Source organism: Gadus chalcogrammus, chromosome 7 (genome assembly GCF_026213295.1).
Source record: "Gadus chalcogrammus isolate NIFS_2021 chromosome 7, NIFS_Gcha_1.0, whole genome shotgun sequence".
NCBI classification, from domain to species: domain Eukaryota; kingdom Metazoa; phylum Chordata; class Actinopteri; order Gadiformes; family Gadidae; genus Gadus; species Gadus chalcogrammus.
This window is the reverse complement of record NC_079418.1, coordinates 13,501,204-13,528,925: the sequence shown is the minus strand read 5'-3', so window position 1 is coordinate 13,528,925 and position 27,722 is coordinate 13,501,204. Positions and strand designations below refer to the sequence as shown.

The window sequence follows — 27,722 nt, the reverse complement described above, 5'->3', positions numbered from 1 at the left end:
GGGTTAAAGATTTCAGTTTAGGCTCTACTACAGTATCCACAAATGGTAGCTTTGCTCTGCTTAGCAGCATTCCCATAATGAAGCCTCTCATATTAATGAGACTACATGAATGGTTAAATGGTACCTCTAAATGAGTACACTATCATCCTGAACCTTCTAGCAACAGTTTTACAAGGAATTGTCTTAGTTTTATCAAAGACTACCAAATTGCTAAGTAACATGCAGAATAACAACCCTTCTCTTACGATGGTTTGACTGCATTGTTCAGCATAAAATGTGGTAAATAAAAAATCAAGAGGATTTCATTCACCCTCTTCATCTTCCTTAATGTTTTTAATGAAAACTTGATTTGATCAAAATAACTATTCCAGCTCCTATAGACTAGAGCACATTTTATTATAGCTCAAATGGTCAAATCATTACAGTTATATCATAATATCACCCATCAACAAATTCTACATCGGGCAGACAAACATCGCTAGCTCGATTGGTAGAAAAATAATCCTGGTCATTCGTGAAGTTCTACCCGACGTTTACAGATCCACATCCTCCCCTCAAGTGCAGCCTCCCTGACCCCTCCCTGCCTCGGCTCAGCTGTCTAAAATGGAGGCCAAAACAGAATCCTTGAAGGGAAGGCCGCTGACAACCGGCAAAGGGCAGCGACTACAACAGAAACCTGACTGAACATTTTTTAATAAAGTGTTCTATCTATTCCAATCATTCCAACCGAAAACCAAAACAATTAACTGGCTTATTTTTTTGCAACTCCAATATTCGGTTCAAGAGCACAAAGATTTGTCAGATAAGTGCTCGCAACCCACCGAGAAGGGTGAAGAAAACACAATCATGCAAAGCCATGGAAAGAGAGTGAAGCAGCGCACGCGCGCTCGCGCACACACACACACACACACACACACGTGAGCTGTGGCTGCTCTGGGGTAGTAGAAAGAGTGGCGTGTGGTATGCCGTTCCCTCAGGTGTGAGAACTACACTCGGGGCATTGGCAGATGAACTACATGCTGAGAGAAGCTCTCCTAGAAAAAAACACAGTGGCAGAGCAATCATTTATCAAGCATAGCTTTGTTTGTTTTTTAGATTAATATTTGGATTGGCGCTTCTACCAAGGACTTTAACACGAAGCACTGACAATCACCATTCATTAAAAAATAAGAAAAGGGTGCATTTCGACCTTGGAAACCATGACGTTCCCACGTATTGTCACGCAGAGAACTTGTTTTTCCTGGTGGACACCGTTACAGATGCCACTTAAAGCAGTGTAAATAATATGAATTAAAAAGAAGCGAGGACATGAGTCTTCACTTCTCTGGGTTCAAAGCGCTGAACAATATCCGGTCCCTTTCCTCACGGATGACCCTCTTGACGACGGCGGATTTGGAGATTATTTGCGGTACCATGGCCTCTTTGCCCCCAAGCTCGCCCTGTGCAGGGAACCGGCCCGAGCCCCTGGCAATAGGCCCCACCAAAGTGCTTTGGCCTCCGGAGAAAACCAGATCAAATACAGAAGACCTGTTCAGCAGCACTCTCACTCTCTTTCCCTCCTTTTTCTCTTGTGCTCTCTCTCACACTCCCTCCCTTCTCTACCTCTTTCTCTCCTTTGCCCTCCATTCTGCATTCCCTCTTTCTTTCTTTCCCCGCCTCCTTTTTCTATTCCTCCCTTCCTTAACCCATCCCTCCGCAGTCCCCTCCGCTGCCTCTGTCCGTTCCATCTCTCTCATTCTCTCTTCTCTCATTCCCACCCTGGCTCTCCTCCAGTCTCTCTCTCCTTATCTCTCCCTGCTATCACTAAGTTCACACCCTTTTGTTCTCTTTCTCCCTCTCCCTCTCCCTCCCCTTGCTCTCTTTCCCTTCACATTGTCTGTTCACTCCACAGGGGGGGGCGGAGGGTGGTCCGCACCAAAGCCTTGTCACATGCGCTACCTGAAGACGGCTCACGTGCACTACCTGAAGAGGGAGAACATCTGGATACGTTCTGAGGGGTGTAATCCTAGAGGCTCTCTGACACTTTTAATCCCCCTTTAAGCGCTGTGTTTATTTTGCTCTCCCTCCTCGGTCAATAACCCGGCTCCTCAGCAGAGCCAACCAGGTAACCCAGGCCGACACCCTTTGGCAGGGTGGAGGGCCATCCACCTCGCACGGTACAAAGATCAGAGACCAGGGACTAGTAGACCAGAGAGCAGTATAGCAGAGAGTAGACACCAGTGGACAAGAGAGACATTTTTTTTTCGGAGTAAAGACCAGACGCTAGAGACCAGTAGGCAACAGTTTACGTTGAACCACTGGTAGCGGACACAATTTAAAAGGTTTGACCTAGTTAGTTATGTTGAAACTCAATATTTCTGTTTCTGAGCAGGCTTTCTAAGCATGTATACAATACAACACAAATTTAAAGCCTGAATTTGATGCAACCAAAAGATTGACAGAAGTTATGAATTAATGCCGCCCTTCATGATTTAATGATGGAAGATCTTTCTAGAATGATATTTGGTGAAAAAAGCCAAGAATTACATGATTGTCCAACTGCCAAGGTGATATAAATGTATTTTTGTGCCTCAAAAGAGAGTGTGAACAAATAAGATTCTGCCATAACTTACAGGTATCATAATATCATTGTATACACAGTAATATACAATCATATCACTCTACACTCCCTAAAACAAGAGAGCCCAATATGATCTGAGAACTACAAGTCCTTGGCGACCTATGAACTCAAAATGTGTCACGTCGCAATAATCCTGCATTCATTTGTATAATTATCCGTTTTAATTGAAAGAAACAACCTCATATTATGTTTAGGTGGAACCAAAACCACCTGAAGTACAGGATCAAGAAGGATTAGGTTGGCAAGACAACGAAGGAGAGGAAATTGGTAAAAGAATAAAAAGAAAAGAAAAGAAGGGCATAGTTAAGAGGAAGAAGGAACGGCGAGAGGTCGAGAGGTGACAGGGGCCCAGAGAGAAGTGGGATAGTCATATTTCACAGCTGACAGCGAGCGTGTGGTCTGACAGGCGGGCAAAGAGTTTAAAGGACTTTCTTTTTTTACGAGGGTCAATCCCCTCCCTCCACACAGGTCCAGACACCACCGGCACAATGCTCCATACAAGGACAACACAGAACTTGCTTCCTCCCCAAGTGTCGCTTCCCAAAGCAGGGCTGATCGACATTGGGACAAGAGAGGGGGCACGTGCAATGTGGCGGATGGGTCTGACACAATGAATGGCCACAGAGCGGGAAAGGAAAGAGTTGGCCGGGTCAAAAAGAGTTTGACCGTGGTCCGTGACAAATGAAAGCTGTTTAAACTTAAACGTGGATAGATAAAAAAAAACTTTGCGTTGATTGTAACGGGCTAACTTTAAGACAGAAAAACGTCAGACTATTTTTCCTGTGTTGTGCTACCACCTTCGCGAGTACATACTTCAGCTGTGATGTAAGTGGTTGAGAATAGAGATAGAGATACATAGATAGGTTTGTTCAGGAGCCTCTCATGAGGCCTGAGCGATGGCTCTCAGTATTCCAGAAATAATGCTGGTAGTGTACTCCCAAGCATTAGAGTTTATTGGGGGTGCACAAGCATACAAAAATTAGATAGAGTAATATATAACATCTCCTGAGGCAGAGTATAGATTTTCAAAAACGAAAGAGTTATATTTTCTCAGCAGATCACTTTTTTTCACAATTGCAGATCGCTTGTGAAAAGGCTTTTTGTTTTGGACTAACGTAACAACCGATAAAATATAAGGCACACAACGTCTCTCTTCCACAATGGGGAGAAGCCCGCGGCGTTGCTGCAGCCTGGCTCGCTACCGCTCATACCCGTGAACCCACCCACCCCCCACCCCCCTTCCGGGATCACAAGGTCATCAGATAAGAACCGGCTCTGTTCTTCGTTGCTGTCAGATGCTTAAAGGCGATACTGACATTTACAGTGTGGCCCCCCTTCTTAGACTAAGAAGTGCCTCGGAACACCAATCAGATCTGATGACACCTCTCTGAAACACTGTCGTTTTCCGCAGCTTTTGCGTGGTTGTTTGGGTGATTGAGTGCAGGCCTCTGCTTAGCTTATGCACAAGATTTGGCTGTATTTTCCTCCTCCCATATATGTATTGTATGTTGGGCCATGAGGTATGAGTGTGTGTGCTTAAGATAATATTTCTGGTGACATAGCTGGGTTTGGCTCTGCACATGTGCGGGTAATTGGGAATGTGGAACAATGTATTACACATATTTATCTACAAATGAACTATGTTCCCTACCTACTAGCTTACAGTAGCGTTCAAACACACACAGTAAAAAAATAATAATAAATTGTTGCAGAAAGATGCATGAGGCAGTTTGTGCAAACGCTATTCGATTAAAGAACAAATCAAAGCATTTCATATCCGTATGGGCATTGAATTCATGGCGGCTATTGCTGCCTTGGACCCTGGCTGCTTTCAGGGGTAATTACCCCTCTGCAAAACCACTGTTGGGGGCCAGTATGCACAAAACATTGTTATTATCTTAGTAACATGGCTGTTATTCAAGCACTGGTGTTTTGACCCAATTGTTCCAGCAAACTGTTCCCATCAAGGCTATACATCAACATCGTAGAAAGCAAAACAGTGTCTGTTTTGTGAATAAATAGCCATTATCTTGGTATGGACAGTGTACCACCAGGAACAACACACCAAGTCCTTTCATTGGATTCTGTATTCATGGCGGCATTTTCCGATTTATGATGTTAATAATGCTCTGTTAATAAACGTAATCTCAGTATCAGTTACAGCTATCAGACATCCCTTCAGAATGTTAAAATATGTTAACTAAAAACACAGCCTTGAGATAAGATATGTTGGCAAACCATTGAATCATGGAGACAGCAAAAAACCTGGCAAGGAACCAACACTGGTCAACTCTTCTTCCCCCCACCCCCCTCTTCTGCTGCTGAAATGCGTACCATTGTCTGCATACCTCGAACCTCAGCCACTTCACCTGTCACTTCGGAAGTTACCTAGTGTCGATAACACATCCCGGACAACGATGATAACGACCCAGTCAGGTTAATCATCGGTAAGTGAAAGGGCATGTATAGTGGAGGATTACTCCACATTATATTCCATGGCGGCAGCGACCTGTATGTCAGAGCTCCTGGCTTCAGGGAAAAGTGACCTTCAAACAGGCATGTTCTAATTTTCCACAGAGGTCAGCAGCTAAGAATGTGAGGCATTCGAAGCTGGGAACCTGGCGTTCTCATCGCCATAACCCCATACTTTTTTACTCCTGCGATGTTGAAATGCTTACCTGTGCTGTGCTTCTTTGTTCATAATTTCAGCACAGTCCTCCAATTGGTTCCAAGTTATCTGGAAAATGTAACTTAACACAACCCTGAATTTCAGAAATGTGTTATTTTTACGTTTTGGTTTTGGTTCAGTTTAAGATCTGGTCACTTTAAGGCCATTTAAGTCCCGTTGTGGCTCATGTCCTATAAGTGTTGTTTTTTGTTGCCTGAATCCTTGCTCTATCCTTTCATTAAGCATTTGTTGGCTCCTAATATTGTGATAAGGGTTAATTGCTACGTGAAACAAACATTGGCCAACATTTTTAAACAAGACTATCTTTGTAGCAGCTTTTGCGAAGGGACAACAAACAGGGCCTCTATTTCTGTCGGTTTCCCTGCAGGATGTGCTCTGAAAACACACAGGGTTCCCCCTTCCCCATACCCTCAAAACTTCAGTCCCCACCTCAAACTCCTTACCACTGATAAGTGAACTCTCTCTATGGTTAGATGAACTTGTTTTTTGCGTGGGTGGCACGCAACTCACTAAACGGCCACCGGATGACCATCACTTGGACTATCCAAAACGTGTCCCATCGATTCGCTGAAATTGCCCAAGATGAAGGTGTGAGTTGAGGAAAGAGGATTAGTTTACAGTCTGGTCTCACTGAAAAACAAATAGCTGTGTGACGGCATTCGATTACTGAGTGAGATTGCATGGTACTATTTCCTGCTGTAATGTGTGTCAGTCTGGATTAAAACAAAAGTCAAGAGAGTCCATGAAGGGAAGACTGGGGTGGACTGTTCACCATCACTTTTTGTCATTCAGTGCTAATGTAGATCAGTCCTCTTATGATTAAGGGAGGGGCTTAGAGTAAGTGGTCAACATAGAGTAGAGTAAGTGGACAACATGCACAATGCAATGTCGCTCAAGCTATTTCAACAAGTGGTTTCAATACAATATCTGAAACTATACTGCGGTCTTTTCATAATTTTTTTTGTAATTATCCTTATTCAGAGGGTCAGTGTGTAACTTATAATTTGGTAAATTACAAGTTAAACTTTAGTTACTTAGCAACAAAATCTCCTTCCACTGGAATTAGGCAAAGGAATTATGCAATGGATAAAATGTACCCTTTTGTCCTTTCGTACTTTTGAGTGTGTGTGTGTGTGTGTGTGTGTGTGTGTGTGTGTGTGTGTGTGTGTGTGTGTGTGTGTGTGTGTGTGTGTGTGTGTGTGTGTGTGTGTGTGTGTGTGTGTGTATAAGTTTGTATATTTTGATGCAAGCGTGTTTGTCTGTTTGTAGACACTTGAGACACGTCAACATCTGTACTAAAAGACGTACCATGACAAAACCAAACCAGCCGAATCTCCTCCGAAAAGGATTTAGACCAGTCAACCATCAGACGAACCAACACACACACACACACACGCATACACAACCAAATATAAAATAATACCATCGTGCATACACACACACACGCATACACACACACAAAATCAGGATCACTAGTTTACACACAAGCACCACAGCAAACACATAAATGCATACACACAAACACACACTACCAAATATGCACTAATACAAGCATACACAGTACACACTCACACACACACACACACACACACACACACACAAACACACGAGAAATCACAACAGCAACACAAGTACCGAGTGGTAGATATGTAGCACAGCGTGTCCAGAGCGCCTATCAACGGTGCCATAAGCAGACCTCTTGAGCCGTCGGTGGTGAGACGGGCAGCTCAGGGTTTGTTACTCAGTAACTTCAGCTGTTCAGCGGAGGGACTCACCTTCCTTTGTGTGTCGGAGTTGCTGCAACTCCTTCCAACTCCCCTCTGTTTCTGACCACTCCACTCTCTTCTTTCAGCTCTACAAATCCTCCCACGGAGACACAAGCTAAACTTTTTTTTGCACGCGTGCAGTTTACATACACACACACACACACACACACACAGTTTCTCTGCGCGGGCATTTGTTATTGCTAGTCGTCCGTCTCGATGCAGAACAGCCTCGGTTCCACTGCTTGCCTGCAGGAGTTCCTAACGTGACAGCACTTGTAAACAATGAAGGAGAACCCAGAGAGGGAGAGAGACATAAAGTAAGGGGGGGAGAGAGAGAGAGAGAGAGAGAGAGAGAGAGAGAGAGAGAGAGAGAGAGAGAGAGAGAGAGGGGGGAAGACAGAGAGAGGGAAAGAGAGAGAAAGACAGGGAGAAATAAGTAAGTCAGAGATAGAGGGATAAAGTGAGACAGAGAGAGAGAGAGAGAGAGAGAGAGAGAGAGAGAGAGAGAGAGAGAGAGAGAGAGAGAGAGAGAGAGAGAAGAGAGAGAGAGAGAGATAAACTTAGACAGAGAATGGGAGAGCGGGAGAGGGAAAGAGAGCAGTAAGACAGATGTAGGGAGAGGGAAACATGTAGAGTAAGGGAGAAAGGGAGTAGACAGAGCGAGAGAGAGAGAGAGAGAGAGAGAGAGAGAGAGAGAGAGAGAGAGAGAGAGAGAGAGAGAGAGAGAGAGAGCTCCAACACGCAGGTGCACGCTGGCTTTTTTGCAAATAAAGAATGAGTGGCCGACACACAGAGCATGCCTTAGACAGACTGCAGCCCTGTATGAAACCGACGCTGTCTGTTTTCTACTGGCCCGCGCTTAGCAGGGACTCCAAACTCACTGCACCTCCCTCCTCCTCCTCCTCCTCCTCCTCCTCCTGCTGCTCCCCGTGTCCGTCCTCCGCTCTCTCTCCTTTCCTCCCTCCCTCCCTCCCTCCCTTCCTCCCTCCCTCTCTTTCAAGTGCTGAAACTGAAGAGAAGCTCGCAAGCATACTCACAAAGAAAAGCACAACTCAAAAACTTTCCCGCTTCCTTCTTCACGTTGCTCCTGAGATGTGTGCTGGGACATGTGCTACAGGTCCATTGTCCAACCGAAAGAATCACACAGTTTCCACACTATTCTCACATTATAATACATTACCTTGATAATGAAATCATAAAAAGAATGTCTTGGTTGTGACATTTTCTCAGAGAGCTTAATTATAAGCTGCATATTGTGATGCTTTATCCACACTTTTCTCTAAAATAAAATCTTATGAAGGGTTAAGAAGGAAGTCTTTCGTTTGAAAGGACTTCCCCCTTTCAAGAATCCAACAGAGCATTCATGACTTTGTTAACACTCAATGCTCCTGTTAAACTGAAGATCTTTTAAATCATTATTTTACTTCATTAGACATTCATTGTGTATTTGATTGAATGAAGATGCATAAATTCTTGGCGGCAGTTCTAGATTTTAGTTGAATTTCTTACTTTTTGGTTGCCTACTATTGGACTTTGGTTTTGATTTGCAATAGCATTTGTTTGTAAAATGGGCATACGATCATTGTTTCTACATAAATAACATCAACCAGATCTAATTGAAATTATGATGACAATTACATTTTGATATCTTGGATTTGCAAATGTTTTAATATTTGTGTTTAATTTTATTCAGCTGGATACCAACATCCAACATTTCTTTCTTCAATACCACTGTCAGATCAATGTTATACCAGGTGAGTGCAACCCCTTCAGAAAACTTGATTACTCAACTATAATGAGATCTAAAACTTGAACTTGAAATCCAAAGAAAACTTCAGAAGCCCTTTCCACAGAGGATAACAAGAAATAACATAAACAGGTTGTATAGATATCCATGCTCAATCAATGCTGAGATTGGTGACAGGAAGACAACAAGAATAAACTTTACTGAAAGGAAACATTCCAGACACAAACATAGTCTTAAATAACTTTTGCTGCAATATCTATGTGTCGTTTGGCAGAAAAAGTGCCTTAATACCATTGGTTTGGAATATATTCTAAATATATTCAGAAGGATTCAAGAATATATTTCTGTTCCGTTTGCTTTATTTTGTGCTCCTTACACTCTACAGATCAAAGCCCATTAAAACGCAGCATCCATAAATCAAGTGGAACTACTACCACTCAGGGTCTTTCCAGGAGTGTGTTTGGGATGAAAAGAAACCAGTATGGGCCCACCCGTACGAAATGTACAATCAGATATGTAAACATTGTGAAATGAACACATGCTGTGAAGATCCCCACGGTTCTGCAAAGGGCCTGCCGTCATTTCACTGTGACTCCTGTCACAAATGTCACATTAAAGCAAGCAGCCCATTACACAAACAGTGGCTAGGGGTATGTCGTAAACAGCCATCCGTCCATACAGGTAAGGAGACATGTGCTGTGGTCCTACAACACACACACCCTTGTTCTCACTCGCACCCTGTCGCCCTCCCTGGCCAATTCAACCGTTCGTGTGGATAGGTGTGAGCCTTCAACTGGTTCCCTTGTCCTCACTCTCTCACCGGCTCTCTCTCCCCTTCTGTCTCGTCTCCTAGACTAATTGAGGCTATCTTGAGACTAGGTAATAGCCCTCTCTCCCCCACTCTGTCCCTCTATCTATGCCTCTCTCTTCCAGGATCATTTACTTTGTAAACTATCATGAGACTAGGTGGTGGCCCTCTCTAAACTCTCTCTCTCTCTCTCTCTCTGTCCCTCTCTCTCGCTCTGTTCCTCTCTCCCTCTCTCTCTCTCTGCCCCATTTAACCTATCTTGAGAGAGGTTGTTGCACTCTCTCTCACCCCAAAATGATCTTTCAATTTTGCATGCATGCATTTTTGGGGGATATGGGTATGCTTAATAAATAATAATTGAAATACCAAAACATAACATTCCGCTCACACGCTTCACCTAATGTATTTCATGTATCATTCTAATATATTTTCTCATACATAGGCTATACTATTGTATTTGACAGATGCTTCTGTTTTTTTCCTTGTGAAGCACTTTCATTTAAATTATTCAGTTCAAATTCGGTTGAATTCTACCCAAAACTGGCACAATAAAAAAAAGTCCTCACATAAATGAATCAAGTCGTAGTTATATGTCACCAATTCAAACAATTCTTCACCTGTTTCCTATCAAGTCAGAAAGTACAGTATGCACAACGCTGCACACGTGATCTTACATCTCGATTCTGATCAACACATCTTCATCATCACCTCTCGTGCACGAAGTTTGATCTCACATGATATTGACAGATAGCCGCTCCTCCTCCTATCGGGCCCAAGCCCAGCGCCGTTACACTCCATCGGGTGTAGGTTTAGGTGATACCGGTGACACACTTTAGGCCTCGAAGTCGCATATTAATAATCAACAAAGCAACATTTTGGCAAGCTGACAAAAATGTCCTAAAGTAGCAAAATAGCCCCGTCAATCTTTCATTTGCCATGTTTATCACAACATTGAAAATTATAAATTATTAGTCATCCTACAATTTTCATAGGCAAGGCTAGTGCAAACTCCCAACATCCATATTTTAAAAGAAGACTTTTAAAGAAGACATATCGCTCAACTCCTTACCATGGATAGTACAATTATAAATCATAGCTCACGTCAGTTTGGACCTTCCCGGGACAGAAAACGCTGTATGGGTCCTTACTGAAAATCGTCGGTCGAGTGTTACGTCTTCGTTAATAAAAAGATAAACATGGGATTCCAAATGAACGTCAAAAAACTTGGATCAAATATAATTGCGGCGTTGTGGGGCCACCTAGTGGCCTATACAAGTGTTGGCCGGCAGTTATGGTTCACAGTCGACATAGCAGCCCGTATCTATTGTTGTCTATTCATATTATAAAATATCTAAAGCATTGAGAGTTGCAGACTTTTTATGGTCAATCAAACAAATTAGATAGAAACTATTACATACCATTCAGCTTATTGCCTCATCACAAATCACAAGAACAGATTTTTGACCACACATTAATGTCACAAACATGTATTTTTATTTTATTTATTTTGTCGGCATCTAAAATAACCAAGCAAATTTACTTAAAAAGAGAAAAAAGTGCATGCTCTGTTCGAGAGTAGGTGCAAGGGAAGCACACTTTTCATCGTGTATATCTTTCATTTTTGTTCAACACTTTGTATACTATCACATTGCAGGCATGTCAGAAGCACAAATGTTCATGTATTTTATGAAATTGATATTGTTGCTCTTTTTGAGAGTAGGTACACTATATGCTCAGCTGTAACAATGATAGTAACACCAAAAAACGATGTGTCATTTTACACAACCAGTAAAAATTAAAAATATTTTATGAGCTATACATTCATAGCTAGAACCTATGTTAAAAGCCAAATCAGCAAGCGATAAATCAGAATTTTAAGTAAATCTACACAGCAATGTTCTGACTTTAAGCCTCTACGGGCAGAACGTGTGTAGGAATGTTCAGAAGATTAATACTTAACAATCCCCATCTTTATGGAGAAATACAAATAAAACCAAACTAAGGGACAGCCTACTCATTGAAGAGTTTGACTGGACAGTAAGGGCTTCTTTTAATTTGATCATTTTTCCTGTACCATTTTGTTTTAAGGCTGTAGTTTCTGAAAATATAGATATACTTTCTTTCTGCACCACTGAACTTAATATCAATAGCATGGAGAGACCCTTCCTCACAGTAGGTATTTTGGTGATGCTCTTGTTCATAGCTAGCCCTATCTAGCTACATGCAGTTCCAAAATACCTCCAATAACAATGAATAAATACAACCTCTATTCAACAATTATTGCTATAGGTGGAGGCCATGGTACCTCATCCCCACTGGGAGCGGTGTTCCCATGATGGGTGTCATTTTCCGTCGTCCTGGTGACTTAAAGAGTTTCCGGTCAACATGACTGACCGACTGAGGAAGGGAAACAGACAAACTCACACAGGGTTGAATGTCAAACTCGGATGTAAAGGACAGCAAACAAAAAAATAATAATTGTTTTGTTTTCATACAAAACCAACATTACTTAAAAACAAATCTTTTCCAGATATAGGGATTTCTTCAAAGACAAATTAAAACGAATGATTCTGTAATCTTGCCAAGGAGCCGATGGCACAGGTAGAAATGCCGAAGACACATGTTCAATCAGTCACATCTTCGATCTCGTCCATCCAGTCACTACATACTTATCCTTCATGACGGCTCTAACCAAATCATATAAATAGGATTATTCTGTGGCATACAACATAACACACAACAGGAAGCGCAACACTTACTGTCATCATCCGCTCTGTTCATAGAAATAAAATGCACCAAACATTAAGGGAGAACGCTTCAAACTGACCAGGACAAAGCACAGGGAGGGAAACCGCACTGAGGTTGTGATGCAGAAGAGACACGACGTCGACGAAGGTAAGCCATTTAGTCAACGAAAGCACCAACTAAAGCTGTAGAACAAAGTCGTAGCTCCACTGCCTACATTTAGCATCCACTGTATACAATATGGAAATATTGCTTGTGTACGAGGGCCTTAGCGGAAAAAGGCTACAAAAAGCTGTTACGTTTTGGTAAATCTGTGTAAATACGAACACTAAAACCCTTCATGGAGTAGGACTCGCAGGAAGAGTCCCGATGTGTTATGACCCAAACACCGATGCCAGTTCTGCTGCCGTCTGATTGTCAGATAGACCGCGTTTCCACTGTGCTTCATTCCAACAGGAACAGTTGCTTTGCTTAAAATCTAAGGACACTGAACATACCTCTTACTATTTCAATTAAATATATTCTGTCTTCTTCTTGACTCTGCTTTGTTTTGCTTGTCACAGTGTTTATAAAAAAAAGAGGCAGTTGTCACCAGGAGCTCTTGTTCGGGAACGTTCTTAACGCTCAATGCGAGCCTGCACACACACACAAGTGTTCAACGAGAACCCCCGCGGAAAGCGAATCGGACTGTCCATCAAACCGTTGGCGAGCCACCAGTAATAACGCTCGTTCGCCTTATTTCCTAGAAGCTCCCACTCACTTTTCTCTCTCTCTTTTTGCTCAGTGCTTGAATGGCCAAAAGGAACTGTAACGTAGTCCAATTTGTTCTTGCCGTTTCCTCATAAATACAGTACCTTCTTCTCATTCACGAGCAGTTCATTAAGTTGAGCGAAACGGGTGGCTGGATGGGTGAGCGGATAAAGCGTTTGAGGGCTAATAATAAATATTCATTTCAGACGAGCAGCCCGGACAACAGGCGTCCACACAGCACCTCTCTGTCGCCCTCTTCCTCTCAGTCCTGCAGAAGCATTTCCCTCCAGTTGAAGCTGTGGTTGGGTCCGTGTGTCAGCGGCAAGATGGGTGGGTCAACCAGTTGCCAAACCCCCGTCTCCCCCAGCTCCTCGCAGGCACAGAAGCCCAGGTAGGGAATCTGAAGAGAGAGAGAGAGAGTGAGTGAGAGTGAGTAAGGGAACAGACTACGACAAAATTAGAAAGTATGACAAAACAAATGATAAGAAAACAGTGGAAGGAGCAGGCTCTCACACCGACCTTTCGGACGACCTGGACAAAGTCCTTGGCGTTCTGGGGACTCAGACCTTGCATCTGGCGAGTGCAGGCCTCCAGGGACGAGGCGTGAGCCACGATCAGCACCGTATCTCCTGTCAGACAGAGGCATGGCTTCACAAAGCAGTCTCAGGGCCAACACTTTTACCCTTCTACCCAACTTCTCCTTTATGTACAATGGAGACAGGACTTAAATACCGGAACCAAGGTGGTACGTCTGTTTATGAAGGCGGTTCAACTATATCTTCATGTTTTTTGTGATCGAGCGACTAGCGGCCAAAGATTCGAGGAATCTATTTTCAGTTTTCAGTGGCGAAAGCGTCAACATAGTGTGGAAGAATGGTAATAACAGAGACTGCAGCGTTGAAACGCTCAGGGGGTCATCCACACTGACAAGGAAAAAAACTAAACGGCTGCGGGTTTGTAGTGCGTTTCCGTACCCAGGTTGTTGCACTCGGACAGGATCTCCCGGGTCACCTGGAAGCTCCTGCTGATGTAGGTGTCGTAGGACTCCGACACCACCAGCTTACTGATGGGGATATGAGGTCTATGGGGAGAGGGGGGGGCATGAGAACAGACAAAATGGATTTCCCTAACTAAGATGCAGAGGTGCAGGGGTGGTGCTTAACTAATAAGCCGGGCACGGTCGGAAACTAATGGTCTCATACAGAGGCAGGCGCCCCGGTCAACCACAACAGAAATCGACGGATGCCTATGGCATTTGGAACACATCACAGACCTACAGCATATCTAAGCGTTAGGACCGTCTCATCAATGCCTGCAGTGGGACTGCAGGCATTAGGGAAGGACCCAGTGGACCACAGGGTTGAGCCAGTACCTGTATGTTGTGTCCACATTCAGGTTGGCGGCGGCCAGCTCCACGGGGGGGATCCAGACGGGGAGGGTTGTGCCAGACACCCACTTGGTCCATTCGAACAAGCCTGGCTCTACACGGATCCTCGTTTTTCCATCCAGTTGTAGACCTGTGTGGGTGGGGCGTGGGGGACGTAGGTTGGTAAGTCAGTCTGCATGCTAGTTCCGACAAAAAACACTTCACCACAGACTTCATCGCAAAACTTTTAAACTCTTTTGGCACTACTTTGAGCCACTTTCACACATGCTGTCCAGCACAGTCGTGTTCCGGGACATTGCCTACATGGGGTCATTCGCGAATGGGAACAGAATCACGAACATCAGTACCGCGAATTTCCCCCCCATCAAGTCCTGATGACATTTCCGGAACACTGTTGGTAGTTGTATAAAAAGCAGTAACATTTCCATGAGAGACAGCTATGTCCATCTGACATAAGACGCTCTCACGTTGAGCAAGCGAACCAATCACAAGACTCAAATGATTTTCCCCGAAAGTTGATTTTCTCAATGGCTGGAAACTGGATGGACTCCGAAACAAGGGAACTCTCATTCTGTGGGTTTCACGGCGGTGGGCGTCCATAAGTGTTGCATTACCACCTTCTGCTGGACCATCCCCTTGCCCATCTATTCCAGCATTGCTATGTTCCAGAACCTCACTGTGTGTGTGAATATTGAGCATCAATAGCGATGCCTGAAAGGTTATACTATTACTAAAGCAGTTGACAGGTAATTATGTGTGAAAGAGGCTTAAGGATACTGTTGGCATATATTGCTGGATAAAAAAAGAGAACCAAGTCAACCTTAAGATAGAAATGTGTGTGAGAACTGGTGCCCACCTTGGAGAATGTTCTGGGCCGTCTGGACGCAGCGCAGTGAGGGAGAGCAGTAGATAAAGTTCACTGTCGTGTGGCTCTCCAAAAGGGCCTCGCCTGGTCACCAGAAATAAACATGCTCAGAGACACATCATACACACAAGTATGTTGATATATAACCCAATATCGTAAATGCAAAATATTATGATAATGATAATTACAACCATTCTGGCTTGTAGCGGTTATTTTACATTCCTGTAAAATGAAAGACCTTTTGTTACTTGAAATAAAAGTTGAATAGCATTGTGATGCTACATACCTACGAGGCGGGCCTGTGTCCCACCGAACACAGTGATTGGACAATCTTTATCGTAGTCTCGGTGTCCACCGCTTCTGATTGGCAGGCTGGGCGGCATGTTGAGATTACAGCGAACGTATCGACCTATTAAAAAAAAAACGTGAAAAATAAATGTCTGGTATGAAGACTTAAAGGTTGCGTAGGTGATTCGCTTTTTTGGCCATTTTTGCAAAATTACTTGAAATCCTTATCATAACCCGCTTACAGCCACTGAGTTAGAAGTACTGACATGAAAATTAAACTTGTCAATCATCTGTGGAACGGGCAGGGCTCGAAAAACTCCAGCCAATCATTTCCATTGCCACCGAGTTTCATTGGACAGTAAGTACGTCAATCAAACGGTCGTACTGCACTCCCCGCGCCCCGCGCGGGGGAGGGGGAGGGACGTATTCTCAGCGAGAACGTATTCTCAGCAGGGGGTGCTGGAGAAAAAAAACCCGGCCTGCACTAGACTCGCAACATTGATAAAAAAGATATATAGCAGCGCAGCTCAATTACACCAGTGCATGCGCGCACAGTTGAAAATCGATCGTTGTGTTCACTTCCTTCACACCATGGTTCACATCCAGCTGTTCACAGAACAAGTTTAGCGCACCACCGCTACCCTCACACTTTTTCATATAACCTTTTTTCAGCACTAGGACATATGAGCATTAAATAAATGCTGCGTCTCAACATGCCTTGGACATCAGCGAGGATGACTCGCTTTGCCACGGGCCGAAACAGTTCGGAGCGACCACAGCCAGAGCGAACACAGCGGGGCAGAGGAGTGTCAGGAAGTCTTTGGTGTACACATCAGTACGGCCTATTCGCACTACTGTTTAGTGGCAATGCAGTGTTTTATTCTATGCCTTTTTATTTTCGTATATTATTTCAATTAATACAATATATTTATTCATGAAATCAAGATCTGGTCTTCAAATCTTTTTTCCAAATATAGGTCGTATTACAATGGGGTTTGTGTTTATATTCGGACCAATACGGTACAGCGGACGCTCACATGACGTTAAGCATTTCCTGGTGCATAATGTGACGCTTCAGAACCTAAAATCCCGTTTCTCCCCGTTGATACGACAACACATAACCGGCGTTTTCAGAAATCTCCACTTTGGCCGGAGTTTTTAGAAATGATCGTTTTCTGTGAGGGCCTCGGACAGGGGGTGTTGCAGCACCCCCAAAACCCCTACTTCCCGCGGTACTGGGTGCCATTTACAGCTGAATGTAGTGCCATGTTGTTAAACGAAAACCTACGCTAGCCTGGCTCGCTCTCGCGCATCTCTGTTCGCGCTCGTGCATGATTGCGCGTCCAGGTACTTGGAATGGGTGGAGTCAGAGTCAGCGTTGAAGGAGAGGGGGTAGGACCATTTGAGTTGTGTATTTTCAAAATCTGCTGGCGTTTCGCAAATCGCGTACCCAACCTTTAAGAATGGTAGATGTGATGACTTCACAACCTCACAAGCAGTACATGGACATTCAGAAATGATAAAGAAATGTAAAGAAATTCACACATCTAGCTTTCTCTGCAGGTGCTGGACAAGTGCAATTAATTAAACATTAAAGTGTTGAGTAAGTCTGCATACTGTTTAATGCTCCGAAGTCCTTTATTTTATGTTTATCGCATCGGTTTTCACTGCAATAGAGCGACAAAGATCCAAATGTTAAAAGGTGATATTTTGTGTATATTGTTGAAAATAACCTCTTGGGAGCACGATAACAATGTAAACGTTAAAGAGCACCCATTATGCTTTTTCGACTTTTATGACCTATAAACATCCTAAAGTGTCAAATAAGGACGTACATGCATTAAGACGTATTCCCTGCTGACCGTCTGGGGTGGCTGTGCAGAGCGCTAAACACTAGGGACGCCGGTAGCCATTCACTTGTTCCAATTTCCGGGATTTATCTACGTAGAACAATCCAGATTTTCCAGGTATGGTAATGCTGCAACATGCTCTTCCGGAAGGTAACCAATCACAACGGAGTAGGGTTGGAAGGAGGGGGGCGAGGGGGCGGAGAAGGACGAAGCCGAGTGTTGACAGAGAATGCTGAAAGCGCCCAGATGAGAGGAAGAGTTTCCCGAAAATCAAGATCGTTTTTTTGTGCTGTGATTCGTGTCAGGTTGCTCTATAGGAGTCATTAATAAGAAACGAAGACCAGAAAAGCAGTTCAATAGGAGCTCTTTAAGTTAACTGCCGTCGCATGCACACCACGCCCCTCCGACTGACCTTTGGTGTCGAAGCACTGAGTGATCCAGTGTTTGCCGAACACCACGTCCATCCGCTCGCCATGGCGACACACAAACAGGCTCCTCTTGGGCAGACTGGACTGCTCGCTGCCGGCCCTCAGCAGCTACCAGAGGGCACAAGACGCTCATCACCCACACTGACAGCAGCCAGCTGTACATCAGAGACATGGCAGCAATCAAGCCTCGTCAAGTCCCCGAGGCACTGGTACGTCGACATTACCGGTAGCTCAAAAAAACCTCGGCGAGACTAGTACCTATGGGCCGGTTGCCATGGCGACCACCGAGGATCCAGTGGAGGCACAGAAACATACCGAACACGTTATATTTGTGTATTGTATTTCTATAATTTTTAAGGACAAGTGGGAGTGAAAGGATGAGTGTTGCTTCCGAATGCAACAGGATGCTAGGTTTGTGAATAGACGTGGGAGGTGAAACGTCAAGGAAAAAGTATTGATTAGCACGGCGTCAGAATCAATATAATGTGCGGTTGGAACACTATGTAGGTATGCATTAACACAGTGTCATAAAAGCTTTACAACACGGCTGAGACCAAATGAGCAGTCGATGCAGAAATCAATTTTATTTTCGTTGTAAAAAGGACAACACCTTAACACATTTAAAAAGGCTTTCCATAAACACACATGTATTGCTGACAGCTAAAAGGCCAATAGTACTATAACATAACACGCTGCCTCAGGCTAACAGCTAAAAGGCCCACAGTACTATAACATAACACGCTGCCTCACGCTAACAGCTAAAAGTCCCACAGTACTATAACATAACATGCTGCCTAACGCTAACAGCTAAAAGGCCCATAAAACGACATGCTAGCTCTTGCTAACAGCCCCAAAGTGCAGGGAAATGATACCTGCATGGGTGTAGTGAGGACGCTGAGGCCGGCCAGGTCTCCCAGGCTGTCGAGCAGTTGTCCGTCTAACAGCAGGCTGTCAGCCCGACCGCCTGGGTCTGGTGGGGGGGCTCCGTTGAGGAACGAATGAGACCTGATGAACATCACACCAAAGAGAGGTAATCAACCTCATGGTCTTGAACATGGCTCACATAACTCAAATTTTAATGCCGCTTAATAACTGCTCTAGTGTTCCTTTCAATGTTTTCCAGCGAAATTACTGCTCTTTGCCATGCTGACTTTTTGCCTTAATGGCTTCCATGACTGAGCAATGTAGCAGTAATGTTTTGGGTAATTTGCAGTGGTTTTCAAAATTGAGAACTAATGAATGTGGCAGCAAAGCTTTGCCTAACCTTTATAAAATATGACCTGCCTGATTATGTTCAAAGTTATCCATCTTTGAAAAAAATATCATGTGAGAGAAAGGGAAGTCAACACAACAAGATAAATACAGACAGACAGACGCCGAGAGAGATAAACTTATACAGAGTGAGCAACAAACAGGCAGGGAAGGAGTGAGAGACGGAGGCAGACAGCGATAGAGAGACATAGACAGAAGGAGCAACAAACAGACAGAGAGAGTGAGAGACAGAGAGAGACATAGACAGAGAGAGCAACAAACAGACAGAGAGAGTGAGAGACAGAGAGAGAGAGACATAGACAGAGAGAGCAACAAACAGACAGAGAAGGAGTGAGAGACAGAGAGAGAGAGAGAGAGACAGACAGAGAGAGCAACAAACAGACAGAGAGAGTGAGAGACAGAGAGAGAGAGACATAGACAGAGAGAGCAACAAACAGACAGAGAGAGAGTGAGAGACAGAGAGAGAGAGACATAGACAGAGAGAGCAACAAATAGATAGAGAGAGAGTGAGAGACAGAGAGAGAGAGACACAGACAGAGAGAGCAACAAACAGACAGAGAAGGAGTGAGAGAAAGAGAGAGAGACATAGACAGAGAGAGCAACAAACCGACAGAGAGAGAATGAGAGACAGAGAGAGAGAGACATAGACAGCAACCAATAGATAGAGAAGGAGTGAGCGACAGAGAGAGAGAGAGACATAGACAGAGAGAGCAACAAATAGATAGAAAAGGAGTGAGAGACAGAGAGAGAGACAGACAGACAGTGAAAAACATGAAAGAGATTGTGAGAGACAGACCGAGACATAGACGAAGACAGAGAGAGATAAACAGACAGAGAGAGCGAAAAACAGACAGAGATTGAGAGACAGAGACATGGACAAACAGACAGAGGGCATGAGAGACGAAGAGAGAGAGAGATAAACAGAGAGAGAGTGAGAGAAAGAGACATGGACAGACAGAGAGAGAGTGAGAGACGGGGACATGGACAGAGACATGGATAAACAGACAGAGAGATAGAGAGACAGAGACAGACACAGGCAGGGAGACAGAGAGGCGACTAAACCAGCTGTGCGGTGCTCGACCGCCCTCACCCGTGGACCACCCAGGTCTCACACTCGTCGGCCCGGGTGACGTAGTTCTCGGGCAGCAGGCCCGACAGCCCCGTGCCCTGGGAGCTCCCGTAGACCCAGCCCTCGCTGGCGCTGGCCTGCTCCACGGCGGACATGAACACAAAGTCACCCGGCACCAGCTCCAGCTCGTCGTCGTTCTGGGGCGTGTACGGGTACATGACCTGCAGCGTCTGGGGGTCCACCAGACACACGCATGTTTGTTAGCAGGAGTTCGGCTGATGAGATGTCGCTGCAAAACTCTAATTTTTGCATGGTTTTCTTGTTTTTTTGACAGTGAAGAGAGACAGGCTGTGGTCGGATCGAAAGCGGTGTCGTTACAAGGCCTATTAGCTACGTATCGGACAAGCGCGGTGGGCCGTGAAGCCGCCCACTGCTGAGACCTTTGAGTTTAGAGAATTCTCAGGCTTTGCAAGATCACCCTGCATGTATTGTATCATAGTGAAACTTCCCCAAAACTTTGAATGTGGCCTCTGTATGGAGACCCAGTACAGTCACTGGTCACGTACGGTATACTTTCGTATGTCATAAGAGGTTAGAAAGCCATCGGATAACCAGAACCCCTTCTCGGTGAGCACATGGAAAACCCATCAGAGTCAGAGTGGGCCGGGGCAGGTCCTCACCTCGTGGTTGGCGAATCGGATGTCCCGCGAGAACATGACAGCCAGCCAGTCACAGCCCACGGACACGTCCATGCTCTTGGCCAGCTTCTCCAGAACAGGCAGGTGATTGGCCTGGAACTGGTAGGCCAGGGTGACGTGGAGCTGCTTCTTGTGCGGTTCGATGTGGACGTCTGGGAAAAAAATATAAAAACGAACAATATTAGACTATAAACCTTAAGCCAGGTTTTAAAACGCTGTTCAATAGCTCTACTCCAATTGATTACAGACAATGAAGAAAATGGATGTAAAATGTGTTACAACAAGTGTCCCTAGGAGAACTAGACGGGGGCAGGATAGTGTGGCGACTAGGGGGTTTGAATCCCAGCCGAAGTTTCATTCCCAGGTCTCCCCAATGTCTAACTCTGAGCATTCACAACGAAGAACCTCGACTGTCTCCTCATACTACGGCATTTTTAAATGCTGGATCCTGATTGGTCAATAACATTTCAAGGGTGTGCATTATCTGCACACCCTGAATAATTGGGTTTCAAATGAAACACCAACAACCGTCAAATACAACTATTGATATGTGTCCTGATAACGCAGAAACAATATCCTCAAAAGGGCAGAAGAATATATTTATTTCAGCTGATTGGGTGAATAATCCAAAATCGAGTCGACAAATTTATCTCATATCTAATAACTGAGCGCACCTGCTTTGGAGGCGGCCTCCGTGGCAAACTCGGAAGCAAAGCTCTTCAGCACCTCGGCCACATGCTCGTCCACGAACAGGCCGATGAAGTTGGAGGAGGTGTAGAGCTTTAGGTTGAGGGTCGCGGGGAAGCGGCCCCGCCAGGAGGCCATGGTGGCCTGCAGCGCCTCCGTGAGCGCCTCCACCTTCCCGTCCGCACACTGAGCACCAAGGTGGGGACAAGAACCGGACAGAAGTGAAACCAAACGCTCGTTAAAGGACGGACCCACGAGCCAGACAGTCTGCGGTTTGATCTGGGTGAACGGGGCCTTTCACTCCGTTTCACTGCATAGCGGTTGAGCGACAGGATTGGTGGCCTCTAGATTAGTTATTGATGAAAAAGTATTTCTTAAAAGGGGCACTTCTGTGTCAAAGTGTTGATTTATTGGAGCTTGATCGAGGGAAACACACAAGCAGCGTTTACCAGTAGGTGTGATGTAAATGAAGGATGTGAAATGTTCAAAAAAATGGACTAAACTATGAAGTGGTCATCTAAAGACATCTTGTCTTGGACATTTTCGAAAATAAAGCCTTTATCAAGGATTCATTTTAGGACATTTTGTAAGTGGTTTACCGTATGGTGCCATTTTGTACAGACTTTTTTTTTAACTTCTTTGGAGGGATGTTTATACTATACGTCGGTAGACGATGAACTCGTAACATGTCACTGTAAGTGTCTCTTTGTTCGAACCAAACAGGGTTAGAGGAAACTAAACTAAAGCTAGTCTATAATTATAACTGAGCCCGTCTTGTGATTAGCAAAGGAGTGATGCATGGTTTGCTGCTTGATAGGATTTAGTTTACGGGTAGTTTATTTGCTTGATCAAATGCAATCAAATAAATACCGACCTTTGAAGTTTTACCACTCAATAAATATTGTGCCCTATACCAATATTTCAATTCACTGCACCAAGATATAAGACATCTGTGTGTGGTCATGTGCTGTGAAGCATGCATCCATGTACAAGTCAAAATCATGCATATTCCTGCCAATCATCACACCATCTGGGACTCTCTGCTTGTGTGTGTGCTAATCAATAGAATCAGATGGTGTCCGCCTTATGATTTTATTAACCGCACGCAAACAAAGGCGCACACACACACACACACACACACACACACACACACACACACACACACACACACACACACACACACACACACACACACACACACACACACACACACACACACACACACACACACACACGACTGACCATGAAGAACTGGCAGAGGGTGATGTGGGGGAAGATGTTGTGAGCCTTGTTCTTGCCGCAGGTGAGGCGAGACTGCTGCCAGTACTGGGTGAGCTGGTGCAGCAGAGGCCCGGTGGGCCGCAGGTACAACACATACTCCCTGGGCAGCGGGTCGTCCAGGAAGGGGTCGTCCACGTGGGAGAAGAGCCTGGGTCGAGGGGGGGGGGCAACACACCGGGTCGTCACAGAGGGTTCACCCAAACTGACCCACCCATGGAGGTACTTTTGTCACAGGAACCCCCAAACAATATGTGTGATAAAATAGGACAGAGCTACTGCTATTACCATCCATCACAAAGTGAGATGATTAAAATGTCACAAAACATACAAATTACAAGACAGGTGAGCATGCACATTGACTACAATACAAAAGGCACTCTAGCGTGGTTGACTCATGTGGCTTGCTTGCATGCAAGTGCGTGTGCATGTGTGTGTGTGTCTTCTCACCAATCACACGCTGCCTGGACGTTGCGGCTCCCAGTGGAGACCAGAGCTTTCAGCCTGCACAGAGAGACACACCAGTCAATGTTGACATTTATAATCAAACTACAGCATGTTTATAGAAAGACCGAAGGCAGGTGTGTGATGTCTCAACAGACAAACAACGTTTGGCACCTGAAATACAGAAATGGTGTGCTTGCCATAGTTACCATTGAATAATAGCATAGCAGCATAGATAATAAGGGTCTGATTTATTCAGCACCTTGATGCTGCGTCACACTTGAGAGTGAAGCTGACCTCAATTTATCCAGACATCGCAGGACTGTGCTCGCAGAGGCAGCCGCAGATGCCTCATGAGGCTTATGCGCCATTATGGCTTTAAGTGCAGTTATCAACGGGCAGGCCAACTTTTAATAGTAGTTGTATTGAGCCTAAAATTTTCAAACAGGTTGTTGGTACGCAGTTGTTATTCTTAATGTTCTCACTTGTGTGCGTGTCTGTTCTAGTGCTAACACTTTGTACGGACGACCACAGTTAACAATAAATAATATTATTTTTAAGAATAAATGTGCCCCCTGTGTGAGCTGTGTGTAGCTGACTAGGGCTGCAGGCCTACGCTACTGTGTTCTGTATTTTATAACATCTGTCATGATGATGGTACTTGGGGAGACAAACATTTTCTGAGGTGGTACGCGGTTTAAAAAGTTTCAGAACAACTGGTTTACAGGCATGATTAATAACATGCATGACCAACTTTCTTCATGGTACCCTCCAACAAGCCAGCATCAGAGGACCTGAGATCATCCAGGTCATCACCCAGTAGGTAAGGTGGGTTAAAGAGAGCATCACAAACACTAGCCAACTATACCAGACAGTAAGTCTATTCTCTGCTTACATTGGCCACGTAAAATAAGATTATAGCAAAAAATGGCACTGTCAAAAATATTAGACAACAAATCAATAAATGCTAATACCGTCTTTACATTGGAGCTGTACCAGGGCTTGGCTTGTTCTGTTTTGCGTACTGTATGCTCCAGAGAAATGAAACCCTCCTGATAATAACCACCAAAAACATCGATACCTCCTGTTCACTTGTCTACTGAAGTTCCCTTCCCCGTGCTGATTGCATTTCTCCTAATGAGAGCTCTGAATCTAATTAGATCCTTTTTATACGAGCCTTGTTATGATAGGCTGTCCGACCTGCCTCTCCCCGGGATGGGTACAGACACCGAGGGGGAGAGACGCTCACAGCCTGGAGGAGGTGTCTCAACACCTGTCGGTATAGAGCTGTCTAGGGAGGTACAGGAGAGGGGCCCGCCAAGCAGGGTCTCAACGGGTTTAAAATTGAATTTCTGTGGGCTACAGTTCATTTTACTATTCGCAAAAAGACGACTGCATGGGATTTACCAAGAGTTTGATTTCAGCCCCGTGTGAAAGGCTTCAGGGTGCATACAGAGCGAGTACAGCTGCCGAGAAGGGAGCAGGATCTCACTCACACAACGGAACCCAGTTTGGAAACGTGTAATGAGGTTAGCGCAGCAGCGGAGGGGCTCTGTCTGACCCAGCCAGTCACAAAAGGTAAGTCACGGGCTCAACGCCCACGCGGCCTGCAAACAAAAGCCGCCGTGTTCAAGCCGCAGCTCACACCACGACGAGCGAGCACATGGTAATGATCTACGAGTCGAACAAATAGCAGGAAGTGGTCGCAGTGTTCCCCACAGGCCCCACCGAGCCAGAGAAATCATTGACAAGCGGTGGGCGTTGCGAACACGTCTCTGGGCCATACTTCCACTTCTAGCCCTAGTCGAACCTTTCATCCAAAGTGACATTCAGTGCATTCCTGCAGATGCGTGTGCTTCCTGAGCAGGGTGTGGGTAGGGCAGCATCTCGCTCAGGGATTCCTGCGGATAGGTTGCGGACATTGGAGATCAGAACCTGTACCTTTTCCCGTCTGGGCGTGGCGCACGTTACCGATGGTTGAACCCTCTTTCTATCAAGATAGATAGATGAGTGTCAGGCACATCCACTGGTGCCACAGAGCTATTTTTAGATGTGTCCCAGTGAGAGGGCCCTAGATACAGCACAGTGGCCTCCACCCCGGGGCCATGAACCCCCCCCCCGACAGACCAACACACGCTGGCAGAGCTTGGGTTCAATCCCGCCCCCGCCAGATGGGTCACCCAGATTCATCTTACACATGCTGGTAGACGCGGTCTGCTACAGTAGTCTTGCAGCAGACCGCGTCTACCAACACGTGGAAGACTCGCAGAGACATTAAAATAAACGTGTCCTCGCGGGGGCTTTTGTCTCAGCACGTGTGACGAGAGACCCAGAGTGTTGCTACAGGATGTGGACGGCCACAGCGGGGCTCGAGAGCTCGAAGAAGAAAAGATTAAACAAGTGAGCGGAAGGATACGGCGTCGAGTGGCTGAGGGCGGTGCGGAGCGGAGACGGGGCTGGACGGGATTAGAGGGGTACAGCTGGGACTTATACCCCCCCCCCCACCCCCATCGCCACCCCGTCTGAAGGGGGGATGGAGACGACGACACGGTGCCCTGCTCCGATCCGTTGTTCTCCGTCACGTGTCCTTATGTCACAAAAGAAGACTAAAAGCTCCATCTGTATTTTGTAATGCATTACATTAGCGCTGTTACTTTGTACTTTGTGTTACTTTTATTGCCATTGACGTTTGTAATCTTAACATTTAGTACATCCTACCGCATCTTCTAAAAGAGGTCAATGGCTCAGCAATTTTTAGAGTCAACCATTGAGCTACTTACAAATCAACCCCATGACAGGCCACTGTTCATCCTTTTTACTGATAAGGATGTCAGAGACAGAAAAAGGCAACAATGCAGCAGAAGGTTGATTGCACAAGGTCGGAGTAAAACAGTTTTTTCTCCTAAATAATAAGTGTAAGACGTAAAGTCCCCACTTGGCTCCGAGCAGGAACTGAGTGATTTATTTATAAACTGCATTTCCTGTTCGGTGTAACTCGAGGATGAGAAGGTCGGGCGAGGGAGCGATGGAGGAGAAACAGATCACGGCCCTCCGTTTATGCCAACGCTTTCGAGCGTGGCAAAAGGTGTGATTCGTTGGGGGCCGAATCACATGGGCCTCTTTGAATTAAAAACCGCAAATGTTAATATCAGCCGTAACCCGATCATAGCCTCAGTGCAGTGAGTACGTGATCATTAACGTTTTTGATAAACACCGGAAGTTCACAAACATCCCCTTTTTCTAACTGGTTAATTTGTGGTTTACCCAGGTTTAAGTTTATTCTATAAACTGAGCATTGAGCAACCAAGATGTTTGAACGCTGAGGTCTATGGTTCGGCTCTTCTGCTATACATGAATCTTAGCAACATTAACAGGAAGTTGCATTGGAAGAGCTGATGCAGAAGTGCATAATTGCGTGTTCACGAAACCAACGGGAAGTTTAGCGTTTAGTTAACGTAGTAGTAGCATATGAATCGGAACTGACAAATCCTGTCACGTCTCAATTCTTACATAGACACAAAGTTTGTGGGTTTGTGTGTTAAAACTCCAAGAGCCCCGTGTTGCCAGCCGCCCCTCCCAGGTCCAGCTCCCTCTCGCTCTCTCTGTGGAAATCAACATTTCCTGTTTACGGGCCAGCGGCGTGCACACGTATCACAGCAACAGCAGTGTGCTCGTGCACGAATCAGGACCGCAGTCAACGCCGTATTCTTGGGGGAGCCCCGTGGAACATGTTCTCCTCAAACACCAGATGGACTCCCCTCTGAACACACACACACACACACACACACACACACACACACACACACACACACACACACACACACACACACACACACACACACACACACACACACACACACACACACACACACACACACACACACACACACACACAGAAGTATTTGCCTTGTGGTAGACTATAAAGTATTGCGTGTCAATATCACCATAATGCCCTCTATTAAGCTGCGTCCCTCTGCACTGGTCGTAGAGTTAAAGTGCAGCAGGCCGACTGCTGGGGACCTCTGGCAGTGAGGACCTAGCTTGTTACAGCACAGATGCAGGCTGGGGGTGGGGGGTGGGTGAAATCACATTTTTAAATGATAATATGAGGAGACCCGCCTTATAACGACAGATATAAGCTTGGGGGGGGGGGGGGACTGTGAGGCCCTACCTTGTCAACACACACAGACTGAGGGGAGAACATTTAAATTGACCATATTGGTTGATTCGTTCCTGTATGGCCTCTGGAGATGGAGCGCTGTGTATTCATCATGCTCATATTCATGGCACTCTGGAGCTAAACCAGTGGAATACCGGGAGAGGAGTGACAG

At 45.3% G+C, this 27,722-nt stretch overlaps 1 protein-coding gene across 3 annotated transcripts in view; it reads right to left on the bottom strand.

Moving 5' to 3' along the window:
* Positions 1-27,722, bottom strand: part of ubash3ba (ubiquitin associated and SH3 domain containing Ba) — a 43,492-nt gene that overhangs the window by 9,514 nt on the left and 6,256 nt on the right. Inside the window, exons 2-14 of one of the 3 annotated variants that reach the window (XR_008896013.1) lie at positions 23,398-23,451; positions 22,912-23,098; positions 21,657-21,855; positions 20,965-21,134; positions 20,306-20,514; positions 18,816-18,948; positions 17,928-18,051; positions 15,664-15,786; positions 15,369-15,461; positions 14,498-14,642; positions 14,100-14,206; positions 13,645-13,754; positions 10,700-13,525 (exon numbers count right to left, since the gene is read on the bottom strand). Coding sequence is in view for 2 of the 3 variants with exons in the window: in XM_056593919.1 (XP_056449894.1) it covers positions 13,388-13,525; positions 13,645-13,754; positions 14,100-14,206; positions 14,498-14,642; positions 15,369-15,461; positions 15,664-15,786; positions 17,928-18,051; positions 18,816-18,948; positions 20,306-20,514; positions 20,965-21,134; positions 21,657-21,855; positions 22,912-23,098; positions 23,398-23,451 (1,792 nt within the window). In the remaining variant the exon portion in view is untranslated. Of the gene's footprint in view, positions 1-10,139; positions 13,526-13,644; positions 13,755-14,099; positions 14,207-14,497; positions 14,643-15,368; positions 15,462-15,663; positions 15,787-17,927; positions 18,052-18,815; positions 18,949-20,305; positions 20,515-20,964; positions 21,135-21,656; positions 21,856-22,911; positions 23,099-23,397; positions 23,452-27,722 lie in introns of those variants that run through there. The other 2 variants (XM_056593919.1, XM_056593917.1) reach the window with 2 other exon arrangements.